Here is a 19,244-nt window from a genome sequence, read left to right on the forward strand (position 1 = left end):
GCTCAGGCCCGGAAGCGCCCGCTAAGAACTCCCACCGGAAGCCCCGCCCGCCCGGACCTCGCGAGAGCGACCCTTCGGAGTCTCGCGAGACTGCGCGCGTCCCTGTTGGCGTCGGGGCGCGGGTCTCGCAGCGGGAAGCGGCGGGCCGTTCGCGTCGTGTCTGCGTCGCGCTGCGGGGTCTCGCGTGACGTGGCTGCTGACCCTTGACCTCCGCCCGCTTCTCGCGCCGCGATGGCCGGCAGCTTCTACTTCGTGATCGTCGGCCACCACGACAACCCGGTCTTCGAGATGGAGTTCCTGCCGGCCGGGAAGGCCGAGGCCAAGGTGCGTGCGCAGCCATCCATCCCATAATAGTGGTGACGCCGTGGGGACGACGGGAGTCTGGGGGGCCGTGCCAATCCGAGGGCGGGGGCTGTGCCAATCCGATGGCGGGGGCTGTGCCAATCCGATGGCGGGGGCCGTGCCAATCCGATGGCGGGGGCCGTGCCAATCCGATGGCGGGGGCTTTGCTAATCCGATGGCGGGGGCTGTGCCAATCTGATGGCGGGGGCTGTGCCAATCCGATGGCGGGGGCTTTGCTAATCCGATGGTGGGGGCCGTGCCAATCCGATGGCGGGGGCCGTGCCAATCCGATGGCGGGGGCTTTGCTAATCCGATGGCGGGGGCTGTGCCAATCTGATGGCGGGGGCTGTGCCAATCCGATGGCGGGGGCTTTGCTAATCCGATGGTGGGGGCCGTGCCAATCCGATGGCGGGGGCCGTGCCAATCCGATGGCGGGGGCTTTGCTAATCCAATGGCGGGGGCTGTGCCAATCTGATGGCGGGGGCCGTGCCAATCTGATGGCGGGGGCCAGGTGCTTCTCCTGGTCTCCCATAGGGTGCAGGGCCCGAGCACTCGGGCCACCCTCCAGAAAGGTGAAGTGTCCGCCATCTTGCACGTGTCGTCTGTGGGGTCCGCAGGACGACCACCGGCACCTGAGCCAGTTCATCGCGCACGCGGCGCTCGACCTGGTGGACGAGAACATGTGGCTGTCCAACAGCATGTACCTCAAGACGGTGGACAAGTTCAACGAGTGGTTCGTGTCGGCCTTCGTCACCGCCGGCCATATCCTCGCCCGCTCCCGGCGTCCCCCTGTCCATTCATGTTTATGTTTATTTATGTTAATTTATGTTAATGTGTTCATTTTAATGTTTTTATTTAATTAGTTTATTTTAATATTTTATTTACTTATATTAATATTTTTATTTATTTAATATTTAGTCGTTTATATGAATATTTATTTCAATATTTTATTCATATTCATATTTAGTTTATTTATGTTAATTTATGTTAGTATATTTTAATATTTTTATTTGTTAACTGTAATGTTTTATTATTTATGTTAATGTGTTTATTTCAATATTTTATTATTTATTCGTATTAATATTCTTATTCAATATTTTATCATTTATATTGATATTTTATTTATTTTGTTTAATATTTCATTATTTATATTGATGTGTTTATTTCAATATTTTATTATTTGTTTATTTTGATATTTTAGTATTTATATTAATATTTTATTTTAATGTTTTATTATTTAGTAACATTTTATTTTAATAATTATATTTTTATTTCTTTTAATAATTGTTATTTTTTATTTTAGTTATTTTATTTTAATATTTTATTATCTGTTTATATTGATATTTTACTTGTTTTATTTATTTTAATATTAATGTTTTTTATTTTATTTATCTTAATATTTTATTATTTATATTGATACTTTTTTATTTTAATGTTTTATTGTTTATATTAATATTTTTTGTTTTAATTTATTATTTATAATATACTTTACTTTTTTAGTATTTTACTTATGTTAATATTTTTATTCATTTTAATATTTATTGTTTAATTATTACTATATTTTACTTGTTTATTTTAATGTTTTATTATTTATATTAATGTTTTTATTCATTTTATTTTAATATTTTATTACTTATGTTAACATTTTATTTACTTTAATATTTTACTTATTTATAAGATATTACCATTGTACTATTTTCCTAATATTCTAGGAAACAATGGTTCAGGTAAGAGATAAACCCCAAAACTAAATCGCGAATACAGAACCGCGTCTCCCGCGCCGGCGGGTCGGTCGCTTTGTCTGTCGGTTTGCGAGCTGATTCCCCTTAACGGGCGCACACATGCGCTTCGTCATGCTGCACGACGTCAGGCACGAGGACGGCATCAAGAACTTCTTCTCGGACGTCTACGAGCTCTACATCAAGGTGCGTGCGGCGGGCTCGGGGCTCCCCACACCGACCGCGGCCGGTCCCGACCGCCGCAAACCGGCGGTTTTCCGTGTAAACCTTTACGACGCGCTCGGGCCCTGCGACGCGCTCACGGCCGCCTCCTCCTCCTCCTCCTCCCGCAGTTCGCGATGAACCCGTTTTACGAGCCCGACTCCCCCGTCCGCTCCAGCGCCTTCGACAGGAAAGTTCAGTTTTTGGGCAAGAAGCACCTTCTAAGCTGAAGCCGGAAAATTCCGGATTAAAGTGATATTTGTGGACGTTGCGAATAACTCGATTAAACGGCCCGAAAAAACTCCTCCTCGCAGTCTGAGTCTCTTTAAATATAGTAGATTGTATTCTATTCCGTTTATACTTAGTGTAATGTGATAGTAGATTCTATTCCGTTTATACTTAGTGTAATGTGATCAGTGTAACTCTATGTCGTATTTAAAAACTATATATAAAGCGACTAAGACAGTCCGGGCTGGCTGTCGGCCCTCGAATTGTGTTTGGATTCACTTCTGAGTGAGCTTAGTCTCATCCTGGTGTAAAGCTGTGACCGTCCGTTTTTATTTATTTGATTTCTTTAAAATAAAGATGTTTGTCCAAGATGGTGGCCGTTTTTTAAAGATTTTACATGTTATTTGAAAGAGATCTCAGAGTCTCTCCCCAAATGCCTGCAACAGCCAGGCGTAGGGGCGGGGTCCCCCCATCGCCTGCCGCCTCCCAGGGCGCACAAAGTGACATCCCGCAGGGGCGCGGGTTCGAGTCCCGCCTGCAGGTCGTCCACACGGGCTCCGATCCGGTGTGGCGTCCTCCTCAGGAAATCTGGACCCACAGACAGCGTGTGCATGTGTGTGCGTGTGGAGGCTCCCGTGTGCGGACACGGGAACGGGAAACCGGCAAGATGGCCGCCTCCACCGGTACGCGCGGAGTGACAAGGGTCGTTTATTCGTTCCTTGTGCTGATTTTGAATCACGTGACTAATTCCTGTTCAAAAAAACTAACACAAATCGCTCCTCCCCCACTGTCCATCAAGCAGTCGATCAACGTGCCTTCATATACCACGTAAACATCAATTCTAGCGAAACATGGACCGCTGACCCGGCTTTATTTTTTTTTTTTTCATTTTGTTTAAAGGATTCATTTATGTACTTGAAAGAGAGAGAGAGAGAAAGAGAGGGAGAGAGAGAGGGCGGCTTTACCAGCTCCACCCCCGCGCCAGCCGGGCGGCCTGGTGACGTCATGTTTAAAAAAGAACAAAAAAAAAAGGTCACAACACAGCCGAGTGTAAGTTCTAGAACAGCCGAGTTTTTTTTATTATAATTAACATCCGGGTCACCTCGTCTGTTAACTTCCGGGTCACCTCGTTCGTTAGCTCCAAGTTGCATATTTAAATTAGACGACCGTTACAAAAGTTCTAGAACAGTCAAGTTTTTTTTATTATAATTAACATCCGGGTCACCTCGTTCATTAACATCCGGGTCACCTCATTCATCACGCATTCGTTAACATCCGGGTCACCTCGTCCATTAACTTCCGGGTCACCTCGTCCAAGTCACGTATTCAAATCCGACGACCGCCATGTCCGTCAGCAGCAGGACGGGCGCGGCTCGGGCTCCCGGCGGTGGAGACGCACCGTGTCATGGAGACGCACCGTGTCGGCGGCGGCCAGCAGCGCGGGCCCCTCCCCCGCCTCGCGCTCCTCGGCGGCCAGCACGCGCCGGGCGGCCTCCTCGAAGGCGGCGGCCACGTTGGCGCCGTCGCGGGCGCTCGTCTCGAAGTAGGCGCAGCCGCCGTGCCGGGCGCACCAGGCGCGGGCCTCGGCCGCCGCCACCTGCCGCGCGGCCACGTCCGCCTTGTTGCCCAGCACCACGAAGGGGAAGCCGTCGGGCCGCCGCACGCCCGCGTACCGCAGGAACTCGGCGCGCCAGCCGGCCAGGCCGCGGAAGCTGCGGGCGTCGTCCAGCGCGAAGGCCAGCAGGCAGGCGTCGGCGCCGCGGTAGAAGGGCGCGCGCAGGCTGCGGAAGCGCTCCTGGCCCGCCGTGTCCCACAGCTGCAGCGTCACGCGCCGGCCGTCCACCTCCACGTCCTTGTCCAGGAACTCGACGCCCACCGTGTGCGGCAGCCGCGCGTCGAAGCGGTCGGCCGCGTACCGGTTCAGCAGCGAGCTCTTGCCGACGCCGCCGTCGCCCACCAGCACCAGCTTCAGCAGCGACGGCCGGCCCGCCATGTCGCCGCCGCCCTCCGGGACGCTCGGACCCTGCGGGGGGGGAGAGAGAGAGGCGTCAACGGCCGGTGTTCCAAGATGGCGGCCTCCTGCCAGCGTTCCAAGATGGCGGCCCTCACGCCAGCATTCCAAGATGGCAGCCTCCTGCCAGCGTTCCAAGATGGCGGCCCCCATGCCGGAAATCCACGCGCAGTGCCGGCATTCCAAGATGGCGGCCCTCATGCCGGCATTCCAAGATGGCGGCCCTCCCGCCAAGAATGCATGCGGCTCCCAGCGGGCCCTAGAGCCGGCAGGTGCACTGGGCTCCCAGCATGCATCGGTTTGGTAGAGGCTCCCAGAATGCATCAGGGTGGGATGGGGCTCCCAGCATGCATCGGGGTTGGGTGGCGGCTCCCAGCGTGCATTGGGCTGGATCCCGGGCTCCCAGCATGCTCCACTGCCAGGCAGGGGCACTGCAGACCAGAGGACTCCCAGCATGCCCTGGGGCGTGTCAAGAGTCCAGGAGGCTCCCAGCATGCCCTGGGGCGAGTCAAGGGTCCAGGAGGCTCCCAGCATGCCCTGGGGCGTGTCGAGAGTCCGGGAGGCTCCCAGCATGCTCCGGGGCCCCAGGACTCCACCTCAAGTCCAGCAGGTGACAGGGCTCCCAGCATGCCCTGGGGCTCACATTTGTTCCAGGAGGCTCCCATCATGCCCCGGGCTTGACCCAGGCTCCCATCATGCCCCGCAACCCCGCCCGACCCAGTCTCTGTCTCCGCCCCCCCGCAGGCCCCGCCCACGCGACTCCACCTCACCCTCTGCTGGCCCGAGAGGATGCTGGGAGCCGCCGCCGGCCCGCCCAGGGGCATGCTGGGAGAACCCTGACGACCGTCATGGCCGCCCACGGAGGAGGGGGCGGGGCGGGGCTGGCCCCGCCCCCGTGTCACTCACGGCTGCCAACACCGTGACATCATGGGGGCCACCGCCAGCCCCGCCCACGCCAGGAATGCATGCACGGCGCTGGCGTTCCAAGATGGCGGCCCTCATGCCTGCGTTCCAAGATGGCGGCCCTCCCGCCAGGAATGCATGTGGCTTCCGGCGTGCCCTAGTGCTGGCAGGTGCACTGGGCTCCCAGCATGCATCGGTTTTGGTAGAGGCTCCCAGAATGCATCAGGGTGGGATGGGGCTCCCAGCATGCATCGGGGTTGGGTGGCGGCTCCCAGCGTGCATTGGGCTGGATCCCGGGCTCCCAGCGTGCTCCACTGCCAGGCAGGGGCACTGCAGACCAGAGGACTCCCAGCATGCCCTGGGGCGAGTCTAGGGTCCAGGAGGCTCCCAGCATGCCTTGGGGCGAGACGAGGGTCCAGGAGGCTCCCAGCATGCTCCGGGGCCCCAGGACTCCACCCCAAGTCCAGCAGGTGACAGGGCTCCCAGCATGCCCTGGGGCACACCCATGTTCCAGGAGGCTCCCATCATGCCCTGGTCTTGACCCAGGCTCCCATCATGCCCCGCAACCCTGCCCGACCCAGTCTCTGTCTCCGCCCCCCCCCGCAGGCCCTGCCCACGCGGCTCCGCCTCACCCTCCGCTGGCCCGAGAGGATGCTGGGAGCCGCCGCCGGCCCGCCCAGGGGCATGCTGGGAGAACCCTGAGGACCGCCATGGCCGCCCACGGAGGAGGGGACGGGGCTGCGCCGGCCCCGCCCCCGTGTCACTCATTGCTGCCAACACCGTGACGTCATGGGGGCCACCGCCAGCCCCGCCCACGCCAGGAATGCATGCACGGCGCCGGCGTTCCAAGATGGCGGCCCTCGTGCGGGAAATCCACGCACGGTGCCGGCATTCAAAGATGGCGGCCCTCCTGCCGGCGTTCCAAGATGGCGGCCCTCATGCCAGGAACGTTGAAGTCTCCAGCCCTTCTCTCTCTCTCTCTCTCTCTCTCTTTCTCTCTCCAGACGCCAGACACAAGCTGGCTGATCCGGGTGCGAATTCAGACAGACTTTCATGTCTGCACGAGGGACACGGGCAACGCAATTTTTCATACAATATCATATTCCCTTTTTTTCCCTTTTTTTTTTCCACTAAAAGGCGTAAAATCCTTTCAACTGTCTTTGGTTAAACGACTAAAAACAGCCTGCTGCGTTACTGTCAAAATTCTACCTAAAAATGGTCTCTGAAGACGCACACTCCGCAGTGTGGATTGACTATCAGACTACAACGACGTTCGTTTAGTCACTCAACAAACCACGTACGCACATCGCGAATCTTACCTTAATCGTCCAGCATCACGGTCTGCAAAGAAAAAAAATTAAAAAAAGAAAATCACATTCAATTCAGACGACCTAGTTAGCACCTAATAATAATAATAATAACAACAACAACAACAAGGCCCGGTGTTAGGATTCACCCCCGGCAGGCAGGGATGGTTCAATGTGCAAAAAAAAAAAAAAAAACAACGTGACACGTTCACAAACTGCAGAACAAAAACCTTAACGACCGCGTCTAATGGCGCCGGGAAGGCCGACGACAAAACACAACGTCCGTCTCTAACGGCGCCGGGAAACGCAGTCGACAAAACACAACGTCTCAGCAAACTGGGAACACGAGGAACGCGCGGACTTTATGTGAACTCAAAACTACTTCCGGGTCTCGGCCAACACGCCCTGCGCATGCGCGTGGGAGGCCAAAGGCACGCCCCAAAACCACGTGACCTTTCTCTCAGTTTTTTTCAAAAAAAAAACAGACCACGTGACCTGCTTTGACTCCGCGCTCTGCCCCCCCCCCCGTGACCTGCGCGACCTTGAAAAAAAAAAAAAAAAAGCCCGCCGTCCCGTCTCCCGCCGCGCCCCGCCCCGCCCCGCGCGCCCCCGAGTCCCGAGCAGGCAGCGCGCGCGCCCCTGACCCGCCCCCCGCGCGCCCCCGCCGGAGCCCCGACCCGTCACCTCGTGTGAGCGCGCAGAGCGGGGACGCGGGCGGCGGGAGCGGACGGAGCCGTCCCGAGCGCAGGGAGCAACATGGCGGCCGGCCGGAGCGGAGACGGGCAGGGGGGCGGGGCCGGGGATGTGGGCGCGGACAGGGGCGGGGCCGGCGGGGGCGGGGCGGGGCCGGCGGAGGCGGGGCGGGGCCGGCGGAGCGCAGGGAGCAACATGGCGGCCGGCCGGAGCGCAGACGGGCTGGAGGGGCGGGGCCGGGGAGGTGGGCGGGGCCGGGGGCAGGGCCGGCGGAGCGCAGGGAACAACATGGCGGCCGGCCGCAGCCGAGCCGGGCCGGCGGGGCGGGGCCAGGGGAGGTGGGCGGGGCCGGGGAGGCGGGGCGGGGCCAGGCGAGGCGAGCCGGACCGGAAGTGGCCCGGGGCCAGAGAGCCAGGCCAATCGGAGCCGCGCTCGGCCCGGGAGAACTTCCGGTTCAGGGGCGGGACGGCGAGGACAGCTCAGCCAATCCAAACTCACCCATCAGAGCACGTACGCGGGGGACCCGGAGCTTCCGCCGGACGCCGCGGGCGCATGCGCAGAAGGATCTGGGGGGGGGGCTGCGCTCGCTCGCGCCTGAAGCGAGTCATCCTGCTGCAGGTGTCCGGCCGCGAACTGTTTGCTTTTTAGTTTTTTAAATTATTTATTTATTGATCTTTTAATTATTTATTTATTATTTTTAAATTTTATTTATTTTTAATTATTTATTTATTTATTCATTTATTATTTTTAAAATTTATTATTTTTAATTATTTATTTTTAAAATATTTATTTATTTATTTTAATTTTTATTTTAATTTATTTTTATTTATTTATTATTTTTAATTATTTATTTTTAGATTTTATTTATTTATCATTTAATTAATTAATTAATTTTATTTTATTATTTATCTTATTATTTATTTATTATTATTTTTAATTTTATTTATTTATTTTTAATTTTATTTATTAATTTTTAATTTTTAAAATTATTTATTTTAATTTTTTATTTCTTTATTTTTTAGATTTATTTATTTATTTTTAGAATTTTATTTATTCATTATTTTTTAACTTTATTTTTTTAGATTTTATTTATTATATTTTTAAATTATTTATTTATTATTTTAATTAATTAATTAATTAATTAATTTTTTTTTGAACTGTTTCTGATCAAGACGGTTAAAGCAGTGCTCATACTGGGGCGCAGGTTCGAGTCCCGGCTCCTCCACTTCCGGTCCGCTCTCTGCTGACGTGCCTGGGAAAGCAGCACAAGATGGCGCCCACGTCCTCGAGCCTGCACCCGCGTGGGAGACCCGGATGGAGCTCCCGGCTCCCGGCTTCGGATCGGCACAGCTCCGGCCGTGGTAGCCATCTGGGGAGAGAACCAGCAGACGGAAGACCCCTCTCTCTCCCTCTCTGCTCTCTGTTTGTTGATCGACTCTCCTGTTTGTTGATCGACTCTCCTGTTTGTTGATCGACTCTCTCCTCTCTCTGTTTGTTGATCGACTCTCCTCTCTCTCTCCTCTGTCTCTCTCTCTCTCTCTCCTCTCTGTTTGTTGATCGACTCTCCTGTTTGTTGATCGACTCTCTCTCCCCTCTCTTTCTCTCTCCTCTCTCTCTCTCTTTCTCTCTCTCTCTCTCTCTACTTCTCTCTGTAACTCTTTCAAATAAATAAAACAAATCCTAAAAAAAAAAAGATGGCCGAAGTACTTGAGGTCGTGCCAGTCACACGGGAGACCCAGATGGCGTCGTTGACCTCTGACCTCCGCAGACGTGGACACTGAGCTGGGTCACAGGGGTCAGCCTGACCTCTGACCTCATGGGCGTTTCAGCCGGATCCGAATGGCTTAAGGGCTGATTCCGAGGCCAGAGTGCAGGTCAGGGTGCTGGTCACTCTGAGTCGGCGTGTGTCCCGCGTTGGATCCTTCTCGCTCCGTTTCGATTCCATCAGTTATTATTCCCAGACGCTCGGTCTTAGTCATGTGACCCTCCGACACTGTCAACTCGTAAGTTGTTTCTGGGTTCGTGAGGGCAGACGACGGCTTAGACGCGTCACAGAAATATGATCACGGAGTCAGCTCCATCCGGGTCCACCAGGGTCACATCCGGGTTCTCCAGGGCCACATCCGGGTCTCCAGGGCCACATCCGGGTCTCCAGGGCCACATCTAGGACCCCCAGGGCAACATCCGGGTCCCCCAGGGCCACATCCGGGTCCTCCAGGGCCACATCCGGTCTCCAGGGCCACATCCGGGTCTCCAGGGCCACACCCGGGTCCCCCAGGGCCACATCCGGGTCTCCAGGGCCACATCCGGGTCTCCAAGGCCACATCCGGGTCCCTCCAGGGTCACATCAGGGTCCCTCCAAGGTCACATCCGGGTCCCCCAGGGCCACATCTAGGTCCCCCAGGGCCACATCCGGGTCTCCAGGGCCACACCCGGGTCTCCAGGGCCACATCCGGGTCCCTCCAGGGCCACATCCGGGTCTCCAGGGCCACATCCGGTCTCCAGGGCCACATCCGGGTCCCCCAGGGCCACATCCGGGTCCTCCAGGGTCACATCCGGGTCCTCCAGGGTCACATCCGGTCTCCAGGGTCACATCCGGTCTCCAGGGTCACACCCGGGTCTCCAGGGCCACACCCGGGTCCCCCAGGGCCACATCCGGGTCTCCAGGGCCACATCCGGGTCCCCCAGGGCCACACCTGGGTCCCTCCAGGGTCACATCAGGGTCCCCCAGAGCCTAAATCCGGGTCCCCCAGGGCCACATCCGGGTCTCCAGGGCCACATCTAGGACCCACAGGGCCACATCCGGGTCCCCCAGGGCCACATCCGGTCTGAGGGCCACATCCGGGTCTGCAGTGCCACATCCGGGGTCCAGGGCCACATCTAGGTCCCCCAGGGCCACAATCCGGGTCCCCGAGGTCCTAAATCCGGGTCCAGGACCACATCCGGGTCCCCAGGGCCTAAATCCGGGTCTCCAGGGCCACACCCGAGTCCCCCAGGGCCTAAATCCGGGTCCCCCAGGGCCACATCCGGGTCCCTCCAGGGCCACATCCGGGTCCCCCAGGGCCACATCCGGGTCCCTCCAGGGCCACATCAGGGTCCCCCAGGGCCACATCCGGGTCCCCCAGGGCCTAAATCCGGGTACCCCAGGGCCACATCCGGGTCTCCAGGGTCACATCCGGGTCCCCAGGGCCACATCTAGGACCTCCAGGGCCACATCCAGGTCTCCAGTGCCACTACCGGGTCCCCCAGGGCCACACCCGGGTCCCCCAGGGCCACATCCGGGTCCCCCAGGGCCACATCTAGGACCCCCCGGGCCACATCCGGGTCCCCAGGGCCACATCCGGGTCTCCAGGGCCACATCCGGGTCCCCCAGGCCACATCCGGGTCCCCCAGGGCCACATCCGAGTCCCTCCAGGGCCACATCCGGGTCCCCCAGGGCCACATCCGGGTCCCTCCAGGGTCACATCAGGGTCCCCCGGGGCCTAAATCCGGGTCCCCCAGGGCCGCATCTGGGTCCCTCCAGGGTCACATCCGGGTCTCCAGGGCCGCATCCAGATCCCCCAGGGCCGCATCCGGATCCCCCAGGGCCACATCCGGTTCCCCCAGGGCCACATCTAGGACCCCCAGGGCCATAGCCGGGTCCCCCAGGGCCACAGCCGGGTCTCCAGGGCCACATCCGGGTCCCTCCAGGGCCACATCCGGGTCTCCAGGGCCACATCCGGGTCCCCCAGGGCCACATCCGGGTCTCCCAGGGCCACATCCGGGTCTCCAGGGCCACATCCGGGTCCCCCAGGGCCTAAATCCGGGTTCCCCAGGGCCTAAATCCGGGTTCCCCAGGCCCTAAATCCGGGACCCCAGGGCCACATCCGGGTCTCCAGGGTCACATCCGGGTCCCCCAGGGCTCCAGGGTCACATCCGGGTCCCCCAGGGCCTAAATCCGGGTCCCCAGGGCCTAAATCCGGGTCCCCCAGGGCCTAAATCCGGGTCTCCAGGGCCACATCCGGGTCCCCCAGGGCCTAAATCCGTGTCCCCCGGGGCCACATCTAGGACCCCCAGGGCCACATCCAGGTCTCCAGTGCCACAATCCGGGTCTCCAGGGTCACATCCGGGTCCCCAGGGCCACATCCGGGTCCCCCAGTACCACATCTAGGTCCCCCAGGGCCAAAATCCGGGTCCCCCAGGGCCTAAATCCGGGTCCCCAGGGCCACATCCGGGTCCCCAGGGCCACATCTAGGACCCCCAGGGCCACATCCGGGTCTCCAGGGCCACATCCGGGTCTCCAGGGCCACATCAGGGTCCCCAGGGCCACATCTAGGACCCCCAGGGCCACATCCGGGTCTCCAGGGCCACATCCGGGTCCCCCAGGGCCACATCTAGGACCCACAGGGCCACACCCGGGTCCCCCAGGGCCACATCCGGGTCCCTCCAGGGTCACATCAGGGTCCCCCAGGGCCTAAATCCGGGTTCACCAGGGCCACATCGGGTCCCCCAGGCCCTAAATCCGGGTCCCCAGGGCCACATCCGGGTCTCCAGGGTCACATCCGGGTCCCCCAGGGCTCCAGGGTCACATCCGGGTCCCCCAGGGCCTAAATCCGGGTCCCCAGGGCCTAAATCCGGGTCCCCCAGGGCCTAAATCCGGGTCCCCAGGGCCACATCTAGGACCTCCAGGGCCACATCCAGGTCTCCAGTGCCACATCCGGGTCTCCAGGGTCACATCCGGGTCCCCAGGGCCACATCCAGGTCTCCAGGACCACATCTAGGTCCCCCAGGGCCAAAATCCGGGTCCCCCAGGGCCTAAATCCGGGTCCCCAGGACCACATCCAGGTCCCCAGGGCCACATCCGGGTCCCTCCAGGGCCACACCCGGGTCTCCAGGGCCACATCCGGGTCCCTCCAGGGTCACATCCGGGTCCCCCAGGGCCTAAATCCGGGTCCCCCAGGGCCTAAATCCGGGTCCCCCAGGGCCACACCCGGGTCCCCCAGGGCCACATCCGGGTCCCCCAGGGCCTAAATCCGGGTCCCCCAGGGTCACATCTAGGACCCCCAGGGCCACATCAGGTCTCCAGGGCCACATCCGGGTCCCCCAGGGCCACACCCGGGTCCCCCAGGGCCACATCCGGGTCCCCCAGGGCCACATCCGGATCCCCCAGGGCCACATCCGCTCTCCAGGGCCACATCCGGGTCCCCCAGGGCCACATCTAGGACCCCCAGGGCGGCGGCGACGCTCTACGTGTGGGCTGTACTGGCCTGAGTGACAGGTAGCCGACCCAATGGCTTCCCCGGTCTCAGACTCCGGACCGCTCAGACGTGGGGTGGGTGTGTGCTTCCTGTTTCGGAGGCGTCTGCTCGGGGCGGAAATGGTGTGGAAAGGAACCGTGTTTCAACCCAGCTGTCTTCTTTCTCTTCTTTTAGAAAAAGCTCTGAGGCCTAATTTTCCTGACCTAAATGATCATTTTTCTTTTATCATCTGTGGGCCATATTCCCTGGTTTCACATTGTCCAGCCACGCTCGGCTTGCACAGATCGGGGCGGGGAGACTACAACTCCCCGAAGCCTCAGCGGCGGCGGCGTCGCTCTACGTGTGGGCTGTACTGGCCTGAGTGACAGGTAGCCGACCCAATGGCTTTCCCGGTCTCAGACTCCGGACCGCTCAGACGCGGGGTGGGTGTGTGCTTCCTGTTTCGGAGGCGTCTGCTCGGGGCGGAAATTCTATATGTAAGAGCTGAGAAAGCTTCCTTTTCTTTCAAAAAAAAAAAAAAAAGCTGTGAGGCCTAATTTTCCTGACCTGAGCTATCATTTTCCTGTTATCATCTGTGGGCCATATTTCCTGGTTTCACATTGCCCAGCCACCCTCTGCTTGGACAGGGTGGACCGGGCAGACTACAACTCCCCAAAGCCTCAGCGGCAGGGCGCTCTGCGGCTGGGCTCGTCTGAGTGACAGGTCGGGCAGCCATTGGCTTCACGCGGTCTCAGACTCCGTTGCCAATCAGATGCTGAGTGGTTGTGTCGCCCTGTTTCTGCGGCTCGGGGCGGAAATGGTGTGGAAAGGAACCGCCTCGAGCCACGCCCCTCGCGGCTCCTGACTGGACGCGGGAAGTGACGTCTGCGCGCACCACGCGGCAGTCGTCCCGCCCATGTCCAGCTCGGACCGGACGGGGCAGCTTCGGGTCTGGGTCCCGCACGTCCCTGGCAGCCCCTGAGCGGGCGCGTACCCGCCTGTCCGTCCGCCAGAACCTCGCCCTGTAGCTTGGCCCTGCCTGCCCTTGTCTGGGAGGAGAAACGCGCAGTAGGAGCCCAGAACCTGTCTTCTGCCACGCTGCCTGCCCGCGCCCAGCACGGGCGGGACAGGCCGCACTGTTCCTCCTCATCCAGCAGAGCCAGTCAGGGCCGGGCAGAGGGCGAGGATCTGAACCTAGACCTGCGCCTCACTCGTCCAGGGAGGCCAGGCAGCCACCGGCGAGGAAGGAGGTGGCGTTCTGAGCGCGCACTGGAAAAAGTCATTAGCGGCAGTGCAGAGGGCGGGAGGAGGCGCCCTCCGGCAGCTTCCGGGTCGCGTTAGGGGCAGCAGGAGCGCTAAGGGGGTGGAGTGCTGGCGGGAGACTGACAGATTCCCGGTCCAGTCAGGGGCAGAAGGAGCGCCAAGGGGGTGGGGTGCTGGCGGGAGACTGACAGGATCCCGGTCCAGTCAGGGGCAGAAGGAGCGCTAAGGGGGTGGGGTGCTGGCGGGAGACTGACAGATTCCCGGTCCAGTCAGGGGCAGAAGGAGCGCCAAGGGGGTGGGGTGCTGGCGGGAGACTGACAGGATCCCCGTCCAGTCAGGGGCAGAAGGAGCGCCGAGGGGGTGGGGTTTAGGCGGGAGACTGACAGGTTCCCCGTCCAGTCAGTGGCAGAAGGAGCGCCAAGGGGGTGGGGTTTATGCGGGAAACTGACAGGATCACGGTCCAGTCAGGGACAGGCAGACCGCCAAGGGGGAGGGGTTTAGGCGGGATACTGACAGGTTCCGCGTCCAGTCAGGGCCAGAAATAGCGCCAAGAGGGTGGGGTGCTGGCGAGAGACTCACAGGTTCCCCGTCCAGTCAGGGGCAGGCAGGGGAACGCTAAGGGGGTGGGGTTTAGGCGGGAGACTGACAGGATCCCGGTCCAGTCAGGGGCAGGCAGCACCGTCAAGGGGGTGGGGTTTAGGCGGGAGACTGACAGGATCCCGGTCCAGGCAGGGGCAGGCAGGGGAGCTAGGGATGCGGGGTTCTGGTTGACGACGGGCAGTTTTTGGTCCGAGTCAGGAGCTGGCAGGGGAGCCAAGGAGGTGGGGTTCTGGCGGGAGACTGACAGGGTCCCGTCCAGTCTGGGGCAGAAGGAGCTCCAAGGGGGTGGGGTGCTGGCGGGAGACTGACAGGATCCCGGTCCAGTCAGGGGCAGGCAGCAGCGCCAAGGGGGTGGGGTTTAGGCGGGAGACTGACAGGTTCCCCGTCCAGTCAGGGGCAGAAGGAGTGCCGAGGGGCTGGGGTTTAGGCGGGAGACTAACAGGATCCCGGTCCAATCAGCGCAGGCAGTGGAGCCTAAAGGGGTGGGTTTCTGGCGGGAGACTGACAGGTTCCCGGTCCAGGCAGGGGCAGGCAGGGGAGCTAAGGGGGTGGGTTTCTGGCGGGAGACTGACAGGTTCCCCGTCCAGTCAGGGGCAGAAGGAGCGCCGAGGGGCTGGGGTTTAGGCGGGAGACTGACAGGATCCCGGTCCAATCAGGGGCAGGCAGGGGAGCTAAGGGGGTGGGTTTCTGGCGGGAGACTGACAGGTTCCCGGTCCAGGCAGGGGCAGGCAGGGGAGCTAGGGATGCGGGGTTCTGGTTGACGACGGGCAGCTTTTGGTCCGAGTCAGGAGCTGGCAGGGGAGCCAAGGAGGTGGGGTTCTGGCGGGAGACTGACAGGGTCCCGTCCAGTCTGGGGCAGGCAGGACCGCCAAGGGGGTGGGGTGCTGGCGGCAGAGTGACAGTTTCCCGGTGCAGTTGTGGGCCGGCAGGGGAGCTAAGACCTTGGGGTTTGGGCGCAGACTGACAGGTTCCTGGTCCAGTCAGGGGCAGGAAGGGGAACCAAGGAGGTGGGGTTCTGGCGGGAGACTGACAGGTTGCGGGTCCATCAGGGGCAGGCAGAGGAGCTGAGGTGGTGGGTTTCTGGTCGTCCACTGAGAGCTTCCCGGTCCCGTCAGTGGCAGTCAGGGGAGCCAGTGAGCTGTGGTTTGAGCGGCAGACTGACAGGTTCCAGGTCCACTGGGGTAGGGAGGGGAGCTGAGGAGGTGGGGTTCTGGCTGCAGACTTGGAGGTTCCGGGTCCCATCGGGGCAGGCAGAGGAGACGAGGTGGGGTCCAGGCTGCAGAAAGAGAGATTCCTCGTCCAGCAGGGGCAGGCAGAGCAGATAAGGAGGTGGGGTTCTGGCCACAGACTGACAGGTTCCCGTTCGTCGAGTCAGGGGCACTCGGGTGAGCCAAGAAACTGTGGACGTTTACTTCTTCCTGAGAGGATGCGTTCTGAGAGGAGGAGCGTGGTGGGGGCAAGAGGTGCGGAGTCACCGCACGGACGCCGGGAGGCGGGTGAGAGCAGTCCTGAGGCGGGCAGCCAGCAGACTGACTCGTTTATTTCAGTTGCTACAGCTGCTTCTATGGCCAAGACAGCCCATCCAGTCAAGGGGCGGTCTAGGCCCTGACCAATCACAGCCTGTGGCCAGGCGGTTTCCAAAGCCATCCAATCACAGCCTGTGGCCAGGCAGGCTCTTGGTGCCAGGCAGGTTCTGAAACCATCCAGTCACGGCCCGCCATCAGTCAGGCTCTGTTGTCATGTGGTTTCTGAAAGCATCCAATCACGGCCGGCTGGCTGTCAGTCAGGCTCTGTTGTCATGTGGTTTCCTCTGTTGCCATGTGGTTTCAGAAGCCATCCAATCACGGCCTGGTGCCAGGCAATTTCTGTGGTCAGCAGCCATCTTGGCATGACCTTTTCTCCTCGGCGGCCATCTTGGCATGACCTTTTTCCCTCAGTGGCTATCTTGACAGGACCTCTTCACCTTAACGACCTTTTCACCTTACCCCTTGCCATAGTGCACAGGGAACCTGTCAGCCTGCGACCAGACACTCCCCCTTAGCTCTCATGCCTGGACATTTTGGTCCAGGATCCTTTCCGTCTGTGGCCAAACCTGGGAACCTTTCCATCTGCGGCAGGAATCTCACGTCCTTGGCTCACCTGCCTGCCCCTGAGGGGACCAGGAACCTGTCGGTCAGCAGCCAGAGCCCACCCCCTTAGTCTCCACTGAGTGGCCCTGACGGGACCGGGAACCTGTCGGCCTGCTGACAGAACCCCACGTCATTGGCTCCGCTGACTGCCCCTGACAGCATGGGAACCTGTCAGTGTGTGACCGGAAACCAACCGCTTTAGCTCCTCTGCCTGCCCCTGATGGAGGTGGAATCCGTCACTCTGCGGCCAGAACCCCACATCCTTGGTTCCATTGACTTCCCCCTAATGGACCCAGAACCTCTCAGCCTCTGGCCAGACCCCACCTCCTTGGCTCCCCTTCCTGCCCCTGATGGGACCGGGAATCTGTCAGTCTGCCGCCAAAACCCCACCCCTTAGCTCCCCTGCCTGGCCGTTCTGGACCGGGAACCTGTCAGTCTGCGACCAGAACCCCACCTCCATGGCTTCCCTGACTGCCACTGACAGAACTGAAACCCTGTCAGTCTGCGTCCAGAACCCCGCCTCCTTAGCTCCCCTGCCTTTCCCTGATGGGACCAGGAACCTCTCAGTCTCCGAGCAGAACCCCACTCCATCTGCTCCCCTTCCTGGACATCCTGCACCGGGACCTGTCAGTCTGACTCCAGAACCCAAACTCCTTAGGCTCCCCTGCCTGCCCCTAACAGCACCGGGTCATGTCAGTCTGCGACCAGAGGCTCACCTGTCTGCCCCTGACTCGACCTGGAACCTGTCAGTCTGCGGCAGGAATCCCACGTCCTTAGCTCCCCTGCCTGCCCCGAACAGAACTGGGAACCTGTCAGTCTGTGGCCAGAACCCCACCTCCTTAGGCTCCCCTGCCTGCCCCTGACTGGACCCGGAACCTGTCAGTCTGCAGCCAAAGCCCCACCCAGCTTGGCTCCACTGAGTGCTCTTGACAGGACCGGGAACCTGTCAGTCTGTGGCCAGAACCCCACGTCCTTAGCTGCCCGCCCGCCTTTGATAGACCTGGAACCTGGAGTCTGCAGAAAGAACCCCACCACCGTGCCTCCCTGTCCTACTCCACACGCACATGGAACCTGAAAGTCTGCCGCCAGAACCCCACATCCTTAGCTCCTTTGGCTGCCCCTGATGGGACCAGGAGCCTGTCAGTCTGCATGCAGACTTCATGTCCTTAGCTCCCCTTATTGCCCCTGACTGGACCAGGAACCTGTCAGTGTGCAGCCAAACCCCACATCCTGAGCTCCACTGCCTACCCCTGTTGGAAATGGAACCCGTGAGTCTGTGGCCAGAACCCCACCCACTTTGGCCCCCCTGCCTGCCCTTGACGGGACTGGGAACCTGTCAGTTGCGGCCAGAACCCCATGTCCTTAGCTGCCCTGCCTGCCCCTGACTGGACCGGGAACCTGTCAGTGTGCAGCCAGAACCCCACATCCTTAGCTCCACTGCCTGCCTCTGTTGGACCCAGTACCTGTAAGTCTGCGGCTAGAACCCCAGCTCCTGGGCTCATTTCCCGCCCCAGATGGACCCGGAATGTGTCAGTCTGCCACTAGAACCCTAACTTCTTTGCTCCCCTGACTTGCCCCTAACTGGAGCAGGAACCTGTCAGTCTGCAGCCAGAACCCCACCCTCTAGTCTCTGCTGAGTGCTCCTGACAGGACCGGGCACCAGTCAGTCTGCGGCCAAAACTCCACCCCCTTAGCTCCCTTGCCTGACCATACCGGGCCAGGAATCTGTCAGTCTGTGGCCAGAACCACACGTAGCTAACTCCCCTTCCTGGCGTCACTGGACCGAAACGTGTCACTCTGAGGCCAGAACCACCCTCCTTGGCTCCCCTGACCGCCACTGATGGGACCGGGAACCCGTCAGTCTGCAGCCAGAACCCCAACCCTTGAGGCTCCAGTGAGTCCCCCTGATGGGACTGGGATCCTTTCAGTCTGCGGACAGAACTCCACCCCTTAGCTCCCAGGCCTGCCCCTGACTAGACCAGGAACCTGTCAGTCTGTGGCCAGAACCCCACCTCCTTGGCTCCTCTGACTGTCCCTGACTGGACCGGGAACCTGTCAGTCTGTGGCCAGACCCCACCTCCTTGGCTCCTCTGACTGTCCCTGACTGGACCGGGAACCTGTCAGTCTGTGGCCAGAACTCCACCCCTTAGCTCCCAGGCCTGCCCCTGACTGGACCTGGAATCTGTCAGTCAGTCTGCGGAAGGAACCCCACCCATGTCCTTAGCTCCCTGCCTACTCCTGATGGGACCAGAGACCTGTCGTCATTCTGTGGCCAGAACCCCACCTCCGTAGGCTACGCTGCCCGCCCCTGACTGGACCAGGAACTTGTGAGTCTGCAGCCAGAACCCCACCCCATCAGCACCCCTCCCTACCCTTGATGGACCCGCAACTGTCACCTGTGGCCAGAACCCCGCCTCCTTAGGCTCCCCTGCCTACCTGTGACGGGACTCGGAACCTGTCAGTCTCGGCCAGAGCCTAACCTGCGTGGCTCCCCTGACTTTCCCTGAGGGGGCCAGGAACCTGTCACTCTGTAGCCAGAACCCCACCTCATTGGGCTCCCCTGACAGCAACGGGAACCTGTCAGCCTGTGGCCAGATCCCCATGTCCTCAGC

The 19,244-nt window shown here is 59.4% G+C and overlaps 2 protein-coding genes and 2 long non-coding RNA genes across 4 annotated transcripts in view; 3 read left to right on the forward strand and 1 right to left on the reverse strand.

Annotated features, from left to right (window-relative positions):
• Positions 1-14,054, forward strand: part of LOC138847716 (uncharacterized) — a 72,317-nt gene extending 58,263 nt beyond the window's left edge. Inside the window, exon 2 of the long non-coding RNA XR_011385659.1 lies at positions 12,682-14,054. This is a non-coding gene — a long non-coding RNA (uncharacterized lncRNA). The remainder of the gene's footprint in view (positions 1-12,681) is intronic.
• Positions 51-2,879, forward strand: TRAPPC2 (trafficking protein particle complex subunit 2). The gene is made up of 4 exons (XM_070067257.1): positions 51-324; positions 960-1,104; positions 2,182-2,267; positions 2,414-2,879. The coding sequence occupies exons 1-4, from the start codon at positions 232-234 to the stop codon at positions 2,510-2,512; spliced, it is 423 nt and encodes a 140-aa protein (XP_069923358.1). The 5' UTR covers positions 51-231; the 3' UTR covers positions 2,513-2,879.
• Positions 3,562-7,567, reverse strand: RAB9A (RAB9A, member RAS oncogene family). The gene is made up of 3 exons (XM_070067252.1): positions 7,416-7,567; positions 6,744-6,765; positions 3,562-4,533 (listed from the first exon to the last, which is right to left on the reverse strand). Exon 3 carries the CDS (start codon positions 4,501-4,503, stop codon positions 3,862-3,864), a length of 642 nt encoding a protein of 213 aa, XP_069923353.1. The 5' UTR covers positions 4,504-4,533; positions 6,744-6,765; positions 7,416-7,567; the 3' UTR covers positions 3,562-3,861.
• Positions 7,802-9,117, forward strand: LOC138847715 (uncharacterized). Its single transcript, XR_011385657.1, has 2 exons — positions 7,802-8,042; positions 8,597-9,117. It is a non-coding gene; the product is annotated as an uncharacterized lncRNA (long non-coding RNA).
• Positions 14,055-19,244: the final 5,190 nt, after the last annotated feature.

This window comes from Oryctolagus cuniculus, chromosome X, assembly GCF_964237555.1.
Source record: "Oryctolagus cuniculus chromosome X, mOryCun1.1, whole genome shotgun sequence".
Classification (NCBI taxonomy): Eukaryota; Metazoa; Chordata; class Mammalia; order Lagomorpha; family Leporidae; genus Oryctolagus; species Oryctolagus cuniculus.